Below are 15,450 nucleotides of genomic sequence, written 5' to 3'. Positions count from 1 at the left end.
ATTTTCAGCATAGATGTTTTTCTTCAAATAAATGTTAAAATTGATAATACATAGTAACTTTTACCCTACATCTTTCATGCAATTAAAAGAATTTTCAGTGTAAATTGCATATAGATTATTTGAAATATTGGAGTAAATTTAAGATAATTTTTGTGTTTCTTTGATAAATACTAGATAGCTAATGCTTTTCCTTTAAGAGTTGTTTTTCTTATGTACGTAGAAGCCATCTAAAGTTTTGATAGTATATTAAGTGATATCACTCACCAAGTACATCATTATTGGAATAAATAGATTGATTTGGTTGGGGCACTTATTTTGTGTTCTCTTTTCTTCCTTGAACACACAAAAACTGATGATAAGGAAAATGATTTTTTAATTTCTCATGTTTTTAAAGTTATAGGAGCCTATGAATCTTTGTACATATAGTTTCAAATTTGTTAAACAGTAACATTAGGTATTCCTAGAACTAGACTGATAAGAAACTCACTTGATTAAAATCAAACTTGAAACTGGACTACATTAGGGTTTATAAAACATAATAACAATAATATTACTGTTTTCACAGCAATATTGTTTTTCCATTTGAAGATGTCACTACTGATAATAATTGCTGTATGTACACTGTAACTGAAAAGACCTGTGTACAATCAATAATTTCGTTCAGGGTCCATGGCAAGATATCTTTACAGCTAAGAACTATTGAAGCCTTTTTTCAGATTATAAGTAATTCTGTTTTTACATTAAAGAATGAAAGATAATGCTTAGAGTAAGTCTATCTAAACTCAGAAGCGATTATCTCTACTGAAAACTTAAGCTGGTCTTTTTACAATATTGCTTGTTTGGTTTTGACATTAACATTTCATACCAGAGTAAGGGGAGTGTGTGATTATTAAATGCACTGAAAGGACCTTTAAGTTCTTTGTGTACTGTTTTAGAATAACACAAGCACAGTCATACTGACAAGTAGCTCCATCCTAATGATTTTCAAATTAAGGAATGACTTCAAATTAGGAAAGCTTTTTGTTCACCTAGCTTTGGAATAGCATGATGTACGCTAATTGCTAACTTTGGTGCGTTATTTTTTAAAGATCAAATGGGCACAGTGGTAATTTTCATTAATCTCATACAGAGCAGCTAATTAAAATTTCCATTATTATCCATCCATTATCTAGTTGTTTCCTTTGTTCAGTATCAGAACAGGGTGTTAATAATAAGCCATTCTTGTATTACAGCCCTATTAAGTATTGTGAGATTTAGTTTAATCTGTTGTACTGTTATGTTTTTAGGTGATTTCTTGAATATTATGTTGCACCATATTGATTGTACTGAAGATACTTTGACATTCTGTAATAGAGATTTCAGAGTTAAATACTTGTTGCTTCAATTTTTAAAATTCAATATTTGGGAAAAGTAGCATATAGTGGATAAAGGAAGGACCTGTGAATCAGAATATTTGTGTTTTAGTCCTGCCACCTCACTAATTATGTGAACTTAGCTATCATCTGATTTCTTTATTTCTGTAATGCAGATAGTAGAAGGGCTGATCTTCAAGGATCAGTCTGACCTTACCACACAGTCATGTTTTCATAATTTCCCAGTATGGACTTCTGTTAAAACCCCAAAGTAGTCTTTCTAAGATTATAACGACAGAGTATCCTAAACTATGTCATTTAAACTTGTCTCTAAGACTTGGTTGGGGGAATAAGCTCCAATGTGATGGGCTGACCCAACTCTCCATAAACACTATCTCAGCCATGACCACATGCCCTAATTAAACTAACCCAATAGAGGGTCATTTAGAAAAAAGGAACTGATATATTCTGTGTCAGAGAGAGAGAGAGAGAGAGAGAGAGAGAGAGAGAGAGAGAGAGAGAGAGAGAGAGAGAGAGAGAGTGAGTGTGTGTGTGTGTGTGTGTGAAATGCCTGTTTTAGACACTTTATATGCATTGTCCTAATCCTCAAAATAAACATGAGGGTAGGTATTTCTTACCCATCTGTCATGGATGAGCAAACTGGGTTATAGAGATCAATTAATAATGTTCCTGGAGATTGCCAGAAGATTAATGATTAGAGAAGATTAATGATTAGGTGATAAAATCTAAGCTGTCTACAGCTTACAGTGTCTCAGTTTACTTGTTCTATACTCAGCATCTCTGAATATATTGTAACTGACGGTTTCAGAACCTATAATATTCTGAAGCAAAGCTAAACTAAACTTAGATGCTCCAGCATATTGAAGCTCATCATTCATTCACCCATTCATTCTGTTCCTCCCCCTCCTCCTCTTCCCCTCCTCCCTTCTCTTCCTCCTCCTCCTCCTTCTTCCCCTCCTTTTCCTTCTTCTTCCATCCTCCATCCTTCTATCCTTCCTTCCATATACTGGAAATATGTATTGGGTGCTTACTGTATGGCAACATCCTGTATCTCAGGATAAACAAGGCAGGCAATATTCCTACCTCATAGAGCTCATGTTCTATTGTGAAAGACCCAGTAAACAGCTTGATTACTAAGCAAGATAAACTTACATGAAGCTAGTACTGTCAGTGAGATCTAAAATGTTGTAATGATAACTAGAATATGGAGGGGAGACTTAAAGGATATGAACCAGCAGTGGAAAGTTAGGCTGTCTTTTAGGCAGAGAAAACGGCAAAGTATGAAAGAAGACACTATATACAATTCTGGTTCCACTGTAGGATCAATAGGTTCTTGTAAATCTATTGATTAAGAAAAAAATTTGAAGGTAGTATGAAAGTGATATGAGAATGTAGAATTGCAAAATTTTGATTTCTTGTAGTTTTCAGATTGATGAATGCAGTAAATGTTTCCATTCATTTTTTTTAACTGATGGAGTTTGCATTGTTGTAGAAAGTGAGTTGAGCAAAAATATTATTTCAGAATTATGCTACAAATGTCTACTTGCTGTTATTACTTGTTGAATAAGAGCTGAGTAGATAAATTACAGGAATGTAGAAATGATTTCAAAGCAGTGCTTTTACTTTGCCATCTATGTGTTGATTCATCCATTAAACTTCTTGAATATCTACTTTATTTCCTAACAAAGAAAGAAAAATTTAGTCAGTCATTATTGCACTGAGTATGGGAGCTAGAGTGTGAAACTGTATATCTTCTTCTGTAATTGTTATGAGCAAAACCAAGAATAGCTCATTTTCGTTGAGGTTCAATCAATTCAGGCACTGTGTTAGGCACTTGACTTACATGGAGTGCCTATTGTAGTAAGAGAGAGATGCATGAAATGGCTTCTACCACAATATGTTAGGTACTATAGTAGTGATTATAGCTATAGTACTGTAAGCAAGTGGAGTTTCCCTACATGCTGTAAGCCTTTATCAGACTTTTAACATTTATTATTTATTGGAATTTGCTAAAATTCAGAAATTAAAAATGATAATTTCTACATTGTGGAAGCATTTCTTAAGTCAAATAGTATGAAACTCTAGGGAATCCATTTCTCATTATTAACAGATTTTTTTTTTTTTTAAATCTGTATTCTCTAATGATATAACTTCTATCTAATGGGGGAATTGCTTGGATACTCAGTAGAAACTCTGTATGTAGTATGAACTTGGAAAAAGTGACTCTAGCTAGAGTCTTAATTCAGGAGAATACATTTATAGTGTGGAAAAGTAGCAGTTATTACTGAGTATGTCTAGAATTTGAAGCTGTGAGTTATTAATACAGTGAATGTGTTGATGATATTTTTTTCCCAGTCTTTTCCCTGAACTACTTATACAGTTATAGCAAGGTGATGCAGCTAAGGAACTGTGATGAGATAATGAGTTCTAGAAATAACCCCATGTATATTAGAAATTAAGCTAAAAACTAGTAGCTATCAGATGAATGTATTTAATGACTTTTTAAAATTAATCTACAACCTGGGAGTAACTGTTAGGAAGGAATACCTGGAAATTAGTGAATGCTTTATACTGATTGAATTAACTAACTTGCTAATTGGAAATTATATTGTTTTCCATTTTAATAAGCATGTTCACTTTTTTTTTAAGATGTGATATTCTGATATCTTTCAATATAACCTAAATAGGTTATATATAATGTTTTATAATAAAGCTTTTTATATTTTGTGAAATTGAATGTGAATATCTTAACTAGGAAAATTAATAAGACGATTTTTAAGTGTTCATTCTCTGGGTTAAAAGGATCAGGTAATCTTAATCCTAATGCCTGAATTTTAACTTTAGACATCCCTGTCGATGAAACTTCATGTGATCAGGTCCATATTCTCTTTATGTTATGAGCACCATCATTGGAATTTTCTTTTAAATGAGGATGAGGAGGATGTTGCTATATATACAATACAATTTTACCCCTAAGTTCTGTAGTTCTGTGATCAAGTCTGTTTAAGTGCCTAGCACCCTCCAAACATTTTAGATGGTAAAATATTTATAGATTTATATATTCTGTGCATTATTTTACTTTTAAAGTTTTTATACTATAACTTGTTTGTCTAAAGTTGTATCTTTTTTTAATAGGGTGGTCTGAAAAACAGCAAACATGAATGCACCCTGTCTTCACAAGAATACGTTCATGAATTACGATCTGGTATTTCAGATGAGAAACTTCTTAATTGCCTAGAATCCCTGAGGGTTTCCTTAACCAGCAATCCTGTCAGGTAGGTGGTTCTCATGATTTTGGTATGATTCATACAATTCATGCTGTATATTATTGTATGGGAATATAATCAGTTATATTAATCTCAGATTTTGGTCTGATATTAACTAATAAAATAGAAGTGTCTGATTATTAGGTTTTAAACATTTAAAAATATAAAAATCTGATCTTTAATACTGTGTAAATTTTAAGGATATGCATATTACTTGAATATTCAATTATTCTTTTATTATATAAAACAGAGCTAGAAGTTAAATATCCTCATTTACATGAAAAGCTATTTTTGTAGTCAGATAATTATTGTTAGATATTTATTTATAAAACAAAGTATATTTAGATCTAGAATTTTATTTCTTTTAAACTTGAGTTATATATAATTTCATATATAAGTTTTACATATACTATTCATATATTTCTATAATTTTGAGATAGAAACGAAATTATTTTAACTAATAGAAGAAATGAGACAAGAATATTAACAAACTCAAAACTTTACACATTTAGGCTATTACATAGCTACAAATTATTTTTAAGGAACAGGGTACTTACCCGTGATGGATTCTAGTAACTGTTGTTCCCTTATTAATCATATAAAGCCTTTAAATTAATGTCCAAATTAAAATGTGTGTAAAGAAAAATATTTCAGTGTAACATTGAAATACTTGAGAATCTCCTTGCTGGACTCTTGAGTTAAGAATATACTAGATAAGAGTATATATTAAAAACTTCTAATTTTATTCATGTTTTTCTTAATATTGAATAGACTCAAATCTTCTACCTTTTTGATCTGTACACAGAACCTTGAACATAATTTAGAGCTCAGTCTTTCAGTTTGGATTTATTTATTTATAAATTCAAATATATTATTATTTATATTAATAGTGCATTTGGCAAAATTGGAAAATAAAATTTTATAACAAAAGTTTTAAAAGATTGTGGTAAGATGTGAGTTATTTTGGAGTATGATAATTGTTCAGAGGTAGCTATCTTGCTATTTCTTTCAGAATGCTACTAGTAAATGATTTGAGCAGCTGGTGTGGGTTGAGAACAGTAACCACCATGTATCCCCACCCCCACCCAGTATATCTGCAGCACCCTATCTTAGTGCTCAGCACTTAGGTGCTCCAGAAGTTTCTACTGAACAATTGATTTACTGAGTAAATAAATCTTTTAAGAAGTGACTATAGGAGTTGTGACATTCAGGAATGAACGGGGAGAGTAATAAAATTCATTTTTATAAAAAGAAAGGGAAAGGCTTGAAATTACTTGTGGGCTTTTTAAAATGCAGCACAACAAGGAGCTACATACCCCCAAGTGGTTAAGAAATCAAGCAAGTACCTGGCAGGCTCTGATTGGCTGGAGACAGCTGCATTCCAGTAGCTGATTGGCTCTGTAGGTAGTATGTTGTGCCTGTGGGGCAACAATGGAATGTGCAGTGCATTCTATTGTTGCCTCAGGTAGATCTCCAAGGCAGCCTGTGGAGCAGCCCTGACAGTCAAACTGTATCTCCTCTTCTGCTGAAGCTATCTTTAAGATGAAAATGTGTGTGTTTGGGGGTTATGGCATCATCTCTGCTGTGGATGGGACCAGTGGAGGCAATGATCAATTGTCTGAGGGAGGCATAGCACCTGCTTCTTTGATCCTAAGATCCAGGACCTGAATCCAGAACATTTTACCTTGTTATGTAAACTAGTCACTCATCTTCACACTGGATGACAATACGTTCAAGATGAGGGGATTCAAGTTTTCCCATGCTTCCATTGTGGGGACAATCAGATGGAAAATAGGGTTCCAAACCACATTCTTTACAAAGTTGATGATATGAACTCAAAGCAACTTGAGGCCCTGTAGTGCTTGGCCCAGATAGAGCCAAGCAGGAGATGATTCTACTGCCAGTAAGAATATATGCCAAAGTGTTCTCAAATGTTCTGTGGAAGGGAAGAGGTATTGAAAACCCTGGTCCTAGAGGGCATGAATGAATGAGTTCACCATATATATTTTGGAGACCATCAAGGCACATATGATGCTGGATAAGGCTCTCCATGTGTCCACTGGGGAATGTGTGTCCTGGTGGGATTAGAAATGGACGTTGCCATTGGGTGTGTTATCACAAGCCTGTAATCCCAGTGACTTGGGAGGGTGAGGCAGGAGGATTGTGAGTTTGAGACCAGTCTAAGCAATTTAGCAAAGCCCTAAGCAACTTAGTGAGATGTTGTGTCAAAGTTAAAAATAATTGGGTGTGGGGATATGGTTCAGTGGTTAGGCAATCTGAGTTCAATCCCCAGTGCCACTGCCCCCAAAAAAGGATGATGCTAAGGATTACTGCCAAGGATTACCTCAACTTCATCCAGAAGGAGGTGCTGCTTTTGATTCATGAGTGTCCTCTATAGGAAGGGAAGAGCTTTAGCAAGCTGCATACTGAGCTCCGCAGCCTGAAGTGTCAAGGTCATCAAGGCTTGGTCAGCAGTCAAGTCAGATTGATCCTTTGACTGTTGAGGGCCTCATCTATCCCCCTGTGGATCAGGAGCATTTTAAATCTGCTAGTTGAAACAGCCAAACAACTTTTCATTTTTTGAAGACCCTTGCCTCCAGCTGTGAGTAATTTTGACCTGTTGACTTAAAGGAAGTGGAATTTTTCAATAAAAATCTCAACTGGCATCCTTTATCAACTTTTGTAACTGGTTTGAACTTTTATGTTTGCTAATTATATTTGAAGTTCAGAAGGAGATGTAGATGGATAAATTGGGGCTTTTTGTAAGATTTATCAATAAGATAAAAGAAACATTTGAGATTAGATTAATTTGGGAGATAAAAGTTATAGAAATAGTTGAGATTATTTAATTGTATGGGGGTTTCCCTTTCTGAAATATCTGTATATTTTTTAAAAAAACAGGGATTCAGCTAAGAGAAAAAAATTATTTTTCATTACACTAATTTTTCATGTTTGGATAGCTTATTATAGACATTATATATTCCTAAACATAGTAATTGATTAATTCAAAAGTGCTAAAAATAATAACTTATGAATCAAAGGCTCAGTTTGTTTATTGAGCAAGTTGCTCTTATTACTATAATTCATGTTTTCTTAAATTATGCTTTATTTAAATAAATGAAGTATTTCATTTAAATAAAGTCATTTATTTAAGTACTTCGAATGGACCACATATTACAAACCTGTCATTTAATTTACCAGACATTTTTGAAAATTCTTATCTTCATAAGCATAAGAATTCTTAACTATAGCTTGTTGAAAAAGGTAACCTGTCTTGGAGAAAATCATATTGGAGGAGGGACAAGGAAGGACATATTTCTTCCTCAGAATTGCAGTGCTGAAAGGAATAATCTAGGTGACAAAATATTCTTTTATTCATTTGTATAAAATGCAGAAACCCTAAGATTAAGTTCTGATGTTTATACTATAAAATAGGTCACTCTCTTAGTTGTGAGTTGATTCAGCTGGCCAGCGAATGGGTAGTCAATTTTTTCCCCCACTCTTAATTGTATACTTCCAGAACTAGGAAAACAAACAAACTAAGTTCCTTTTGTGCCTGATATATTGAGGTATGTGTACCTGACTATAAGGTGGAAGAGCAACCTTTTCCCTGTCCTCCCAGGGAAAACATCCTCTATGATCCTTATGGTTTTATTAACTCCTCTCCTTTTATTCTTCCTAATGAAATCATGTGCTTTACTGGGATTCTGCTGTAGGTAAGGGACTGCAATGGGAGACTAGTTAAGGAAGTCTAGCTATGATATGAGGAAAAATAACAAATATTTGGGGGAGAAAATAACTAGTGGATTGTTTTATTCATGTCCAATTTGGGGCATGGTAGGTGTGGCTGATTTTAAAGGCTCACTGTAAACCACCCACCTGGCCTGCATGCTTTTCCAATTTTGTTTAGCCTGGGAATGACTTGGCAAATACTTCTCTTTCTTCCTGGTCCTGACCTGTATGTGAGCCAAACTTTGGAGCATAAGATACATATTCTGGAAAAATACTATTGATGGTTTTGGGCAAGGACATTTAAGCCTTACTAACCTGAAAAACATAATCGATGATTATAATCTGCTTATACTTTTTTTCCCTATGACTCATAGGCATATGGAATATATGTACATATATTGAAGTTGATTATAAATTAACTGTGAATAAATTTAAAATTATTTTTAAGTAAAATTTATTTATTATTGCTGTTTATTATTACTGTTGTCTTAATTTTTTTTGTCATTTTGTTACTTTTACCTACTAAATGTAGAAATATTTTGAGTATAATCTAAGAAATATAAATTCTTATATTTGGGTAGTCAAATTTGAACTTCTCTACTTATTCATTGGGGATAATCCCTCTGGTAACTCAAATGCCATATGATATTTATTCCAATTTGCCATCACATGATAAATTATTATTATTATTATTTTACCAATAAGAGATAATTTTCTTTGGCACTACCTTAAATTCAAGCAGTTCAAGAAATACACTTAGGGCTGGGATTGTGGCTCAGTGGTAGAGCACTTGCCTAGCATGTGTGGGGCAATGGGTTTAATTCTCAGCACTGCATATAAAGAAATGAATAAAATAAAAGTCTATCAACAACTAAAAAAATACCACTTAATATTATATGTGGCCTGCTTTTACATACCACATGGATATTCTATGAGTAATAACAAAAACAAATTTCCCTTGTCAATATAGGACTTATCAATATGGAGCTTGTATTTTAAAATATTTTAAATGTTTTTAAAAAGGATACCTAAAATGTGATACATGCTGTGGAGGGGATATTGCTATTTTATGTCAGATGGTCAGCAAAGACCTCCCTGACTTTTTAATGACATTGGGGAGAAGTATAAAGGAAGTGTGGGAGGCAGTTATGTAGTTAACTGTAGGAGAAACGTTGTTAGAAACAGGAATCTGTAAGAGCAAATACCGGAGATGGGAACATGTTTGGCATGTTCCAGAAATGTCAAGGAAACTAGAGCGTGGAAAGTCATGTTATATAGAACCTTGTAAGCCATCGGAAGGATTTTAGTTTTTACTGAGTGAGCTGGGAAGTTGTTAGAGAGTTTTGAGGAGAGGAATGACATGACCTAGCCTACATTTTTAAAGGATAACTCTGGATAAAGCCGGGAAGCTATATTATATATTGCAGCAAGGGAGCTAGAAATCCCACAGGAATTCTAGAGACCGCTTAGTGTAGCTATTTTTCATAGAGGCTAAGATGGAAGGTCATTTAACATCAGAGCATACTACCAGAACTCAGCGATTTTTGTCATGAGCCTTCCTCAGTCAGCCACAGAAATTCATGGCACATCACTCTGATGTTTTAGTGGTTACATGGACTCTCTATGAATTGGCTTATTTTTCTCATATTTATCGGCTTGACCTTCTGAATTGTATCATCCAGTTCAAATTTCTGAAGGGCAGATGCTGGTCCTTGTTTGTTTCTGCTTGGGCAAAACTTTTCATGCCAGACCACCCCAGTTAGCAGGCCAACTTAAGTGCTTGTCCACAGGTCAGGTGCCCATCCATAATCAAATTAGTTTTGCCCTTTGTGAAGGAGCAAGAGTCAAATGATGTTCAGAATTTGTCTACCTAGGACTATTCCCTGGGAAGGTGGTGTATAGGGAATGCTCCTGATAAGAAGGGTTTATAAGCCTGTTAGGTACCAGGCAGTAGGTAACTTTAATACGGGGAAAGGGAAATTTATTTCATGGAGAATTTCTTGAGGTTGAAGAAGATTATCTTTTTTTCATTGTATAAATTCTGCATGTATGTATATTGTGGCATACAAGTTGTGGCATTACAGTTGGGTAAATGAAAAAAGTAACATGCTGTTGCCATCAAGTACCTCTTAGTGTGTCTGTATCGATGTGTGTGGATTTTGGAGAGAGGAGAAAAAAAAAAAAAAAAACCAGGGAACACATTAGTTTCTTTTCCATTGAGTTTCCTGAAAATTCTTTTCAAAGTCCAGTAAATTACCACTGAACTATGATCTCTCCTTGGCCTTTTTATCTACCATTCAAATTGGGTCCAAGAATCCTTTTTCTATCTCCTGATAAGGGGATATTCTCTTCAATATACTCCTCAAAAAGAAAAACAAACAACTGCAGCAAAAAATCAAAAACTGATGGTGGTAGGGTATGTGTTAATGTCACATGGTTAATTATGTTCTGAAAGTGCAGAGTAATATTTTTCCCTCTTTGGAATTCACTGTGAACATTAGCTTTGATTTTTAAATAAAGCTGGCAGAAGTGGTACAGAACAGAAACTTATTTAACTTTATCAACACAAAATTTACAAATACATTTTTATTAAAAATTAAAAAAAAACACCTCTTATTCCTTGAAAAAGCCTCCACACCTATTTCCACTAGATTCAAACCCACCATAAACCCTAAGACTTTGCTGTCTAGCTACCTTCCACTTTAGAAGGCCTGACCTCCCTTACAGAAACAACAAATAAGCAACCAAATGATACCAAATAACTAATTAATCTTCCTACTGGACAGAAACAAATATGTAAATTAAGGCAATGGAGCAACAACAAAAAAGTCAGAAAAAGAGGAAAGCAATATAAAAATTAACCTAACAATAATAATAATTTATATAAGAAAGAAGTTTCACAGAAAATAAAGAAAATTATCAATAGAAAGATTAATTAAGTACATAGTGTTTTTTAACATTTTATTTTTTTCATTTGTTCTTTATAGTTATACATGACTATATATAGTCATCCAGTTATAGTTATCCATTGCACATGTGTACCACATTTTTTTTTTTTTATCCATTCATCTGTTGAAGGGAACCCAGGTTGGTTCCAAAGCTTAGCTATTGTGAAGTGAGCTGCTATAAACATTGATGTGACCACTTCAGTAGAGTATGCAGATTTTAAGTCCTTTGGGTACATGCTGAGGAATGGGATAACTGTGTCAAATTCTGGTTCCATTCCAAACTTTCTGAGGAATTTCCGTATTGCTTTCCAGAGTGATTGTACCAATTTGCAGTCCAACCAGCAGTGTATGTAGTGTTTTATATAATAGTAAAAATTTGCTTGAAATTAAACATAAATTTTCAAATATTTTTAAAAAAATTTTTCTTAGGGTTTCTATGAAATCACCACAAATTGGTGTAGTGAATTTAAATGTTTGACATTTAATTTTGGAGTTTTTAAGCAAAATTTGATCTTTCACAGTTCAGGTAGCCAGATGTCTGAATCAAGATGCCAGGTAGTTTCCTCCAAAGACTTCAGGGGAGAATCCTTGACTATTACTTCTAACTTGCGGCAATCCTTGGCTTGTGGTGTCATAGCTCCAGTCTGGGTCTCCATCATCAGTCACATTGCCTTCTATGTGCCAGTCACTTTTCAGTCTTTTATAAGGATAGTATAACTGGATTTAGGGCCCACCATGATGCAGTATAAATGTTACCTTGATTTTTACCTTAATTATGTCTCCAAAGACCCTATTTCTGAATGAAGTCATATTCTGAGGCTCTGGGTGGATACTCTTCAACCCACTGAAATGCAAAGTGTACTTATTTGTGTGTGAAATTAATTAATGAAATTAAAACATTTTGCCTTATAAAGCAAAATATATTCAATAGTTCTAAACTCTGAGAGGTAGTTTATTATGTGATAGTCACAGTGGAATACCAGTTCTGAGGTCTGAATTCCAGCTCTTGATCACTTGCTCTTTGTGTTGACCTTGGTCTGGTCAGTGGATCTCTTTGGGCCTTAGTTTATCCATATGTAAATGAGATTGAAGCCTTCTAGCCACAAACCTCTATGTTCTGTATTCTCATTTGCTTAGTTCCAATGCTTTGGTATTAGAAGTAGATGATTAGAATATGAGAATTATTTTGAAGAATGAGAAAAAATGTTCCTCCATAAGGCTAGAAGATTTATAATCATTCTATTATTTTGTTATATTTACAAACATTTAACCCCAGTTTTAATTTCCTTTAAATATCAAAGAAAGTAGTTTCTAAAACTCTGTTCATTAACTATTTCTCAAGACTGATATTCCTTAAAACTCAGTCATTTGTACTTTCATGGCTCATTTTCATCCTTACACAATTTTAACTGATTTCTTCTTGTTTTGCCACAGTAAAAAAAAAATAAATAAATAAAAAAAACAAAAGTACACGTATATACACCGTTACACATACTAATAACTTCAGTAGTCATTTTGCCATATTAAATGGAGTCATGATTTTCAGATTCATATGGTATTTATTCACTCATGATGAAGGCTCTAAGAAAGTCACTTCATTATATTATTTTCAGCTAAAGGCAAATATTTAAAAATCGCTTTTATAAACCAACATCAACTGGCCATATCCCAAATCACTTTCTTCCTATACATTCCCTCAACATTTATTTTTTACTGTATATATTTTCCTGCACCTGCTTATGCTCTAAAATAGGTTCATGCATGTATGTCTGCTTTTCTCATTTAGATTTTAATCTCCTCTTGGGAAGGGACCCTCTTGCCCTCTTATTTGTTTTGTGATGGCTGATACCGTGTAATTTATATACAATAATGTGTAATTTGATGGAGATATTGACCTACCATCCATAACAACCTATGCTTCTCCAGCAGTGAGAATGAATTTGCATTAATCTGGCACTATTTTGTGGCCATGCATTTTTAGCTGTAATCAGAGCAAAAGATTGGAGCTAACTTCCTCCACATAGGAATGAAACCTATTGGTTTGATTTGAACCATATTCATAAGCTACAGACAGCATAGCATGCTTTACACAATAGTCTTTTTACAGTTGCATGGTGAATTAATGAAATTAAATGTTTACAACTCTATTTAATATCCTAAAAATCCGTGTGCTTTGACTATAAAATAAATCCCAATCTACCATCACAAATTGCATTAGAATTTTCACATACCATGGTCTGTGTGTGATTTAGAATGAGAACTACATTATTTACAGATTTTTATTTCTATGCCTTTACTAAAGTTTATGAAAGGAAGCAGTGTCTACTGAGAAATGACCAATGAGTTCGGATGATTTTATTCCCAGCCAACCCATTACAGGATGTATAGGTATCGGGCAATGCATTTTATGAAGATTCAAAGAAATGTGCGGCAATAAATCCTTGTCACTAAGGTTTCTCAACACATGACAAAAACAGCAAATACCAGTTTGAAGAATAGTATCAGAGAGTTGTGATTGCATAGAATTCTTTTCAGAGTTGTTGCTGAAATTGCCTTACAGCTTGAGGGCTATTTTACCCCACTAGGAAACTGTTTTTGTTTTTTTTTTCCCCCTCTGGTTTGTTTGGGATATAGTTATCTGCCAAACTCATGGCACAGTGTCTGTGTTCACTCCCTGTGATGATAGTTTCTTTAGCTGATGTTTCCAAGCAGGTGAAAATAAAAAAAATATCTTTTCAAGTTTATATATGTACAGTTACTTGTATTACCCCTGGAATATTTGTTTTTACTTGGTCTTTTTATTTCCCTTTAGATTTTAATGTATTTTCTGGCATATTAACAAATATGCATTTCACCATAATCATCGTAATGAAAATAGCTGAATCTTGACAGCAGTACAAATTAGGAATAGAAGCACTTTCCCAATTATGAGTGTTAATAACTATTTAAACAGTCTGTATTAAACTTATTAAAAGCTTGGCAAAGCAGCCAACACTACTTAGAGAGTTAATATAAAGGTAGTTGCAGATCAATACTCTTTAGAACATTTTGCAGGGGACTACCTATGCAAAATGGAATAATGAGGCCAATTTTTTTTTTATGATGCAGAAATGTGAACAGGGCTTAATATTGTGAGTACATCTCATAAGGCAGCATTATGAGCAGTATTACTAAAGCAGGTTTTTAATATTGGTATTTTGAATTTGTTTGCTTTAACTTTGAATTGCATAAATTATATTTGAATACCACCAGTACATTTCTACACTAGTATACTGTAGAAAATAGTAATCCATTGCAGTTATGTCATTTTATATGCTTTCTTTCAAAATGTTGATCAGCAGTTTCAATTAATATCAACCATATCCAAGCTCCTTTTATTAAACTACTACCACAAGTATTAAGCAACCTTGAATTTTTAATCATATACTGTTAGCTTAAAAACACAATTTTGATTCAGGCACCCTTGATATTATGCCTCATAATGAAAGCAAACTAGATTTATGTGTCCTATATTGTTTTTTAAAAGAATTAGGCACAGCAAATACTGACCCATTTTTGAAGTATTGCTTTAGTGGGGAGAAAATGTTACAGACATTAAGATAAATAGTGGCTCTTGTGTAGACATTTATTTTATTACTATTTGGCATATGTAAGCTCTACCAAGGCAACAGATGTTTTCATTTAAATGATGTGTTTTAAATTAGAGGGCCATTTTGCATATAAAAATCATCTAAAATATTTGGGAACTTGTAACTGGACATAAAACTATAATGGTATATAAAATCTAGCAACTGAGTCTAGGCACACTAATTAAATGGATTCCTTAGTAGATGGCTAATTTCCTTTTAAAACACTTTATGTATATTAATTGCATTTTCTATACATTCAAAATTAGACTTTGGAAGAAAATGGTTATATATTTGTGTCACTTGAAAAATTTTTGAGTTATATGAATTTAACTAAAGTCCTTGAACACATACTAGAGTCGTGTCCCACCCCCCACCTCCCCATACTGGGAATTTGGGAATTGAATGCAGGGGCACTTTACCACTGAGTTATATCCCTAGTCCTTTTATTTACTTATTTTTTTTTAAATAAGGTCTCACCAAGTTGCTGAGGCTGGCATTGAAC

At 33.5% G+C, this 15,450-nt stretch overlaps 2 protein-coding genes across 2 annotated transcripts in view; both read left to right on the top strand.

Moving 5' to 3' along the window:
• DIAPH2 (diaphanous related formin 2) overlaps nt 1–15,450 on the top strand; it is a 796,567-nt gene that overhangs the window by 175,604 nt on the left and 605,513 nt on the right. The window contains exon 6 of the mRNA XM_079124055.1: nt 4,509–4,648. Within this exon, the coding sequence (XP_078980181.1) occupies nt 4,509–4,648 (140 nt within the window). The remainder of the gene's footprint in view (nt 1–4,508; nt 4,649–15,450) is intronic.
• RPA4 (replication protein A4) lies at nt 5,075–9,251 on the top strand. The gene is given in 6 exon segments (XM_079123619.1): nt 5,075–6,294; nt 6,585–6,621; nt 6,623–6,682; nt 6,819–7,034; nt 7,038–7,088; nt 7,091–9,251. Coding segments are annotated over 6 exon segments (582 nt in total). The 5' UTR covers nt 5,075–6,181; the 3' UTR covers nt 7,196–9,251.

This window comes from Sciurus vulgaris (assembly GCF_902686455.1).
Source record: "Sciurus vulgaris genome assembly, chromosome: X".
In the NCBI taxonomy this organism is placed as follows: domain Eukaryota; kingdom Metazoa; phylum Chordata; class Mammalia; order Rodentia; family Sciuridae; genus Sciurus; species Sciurus vulgaris.
The sequence above is the reverse complement of the archived record's forward strand: the minus strand, read 5'-3'. Positions and strand labels throughout refer to the sequence as shown.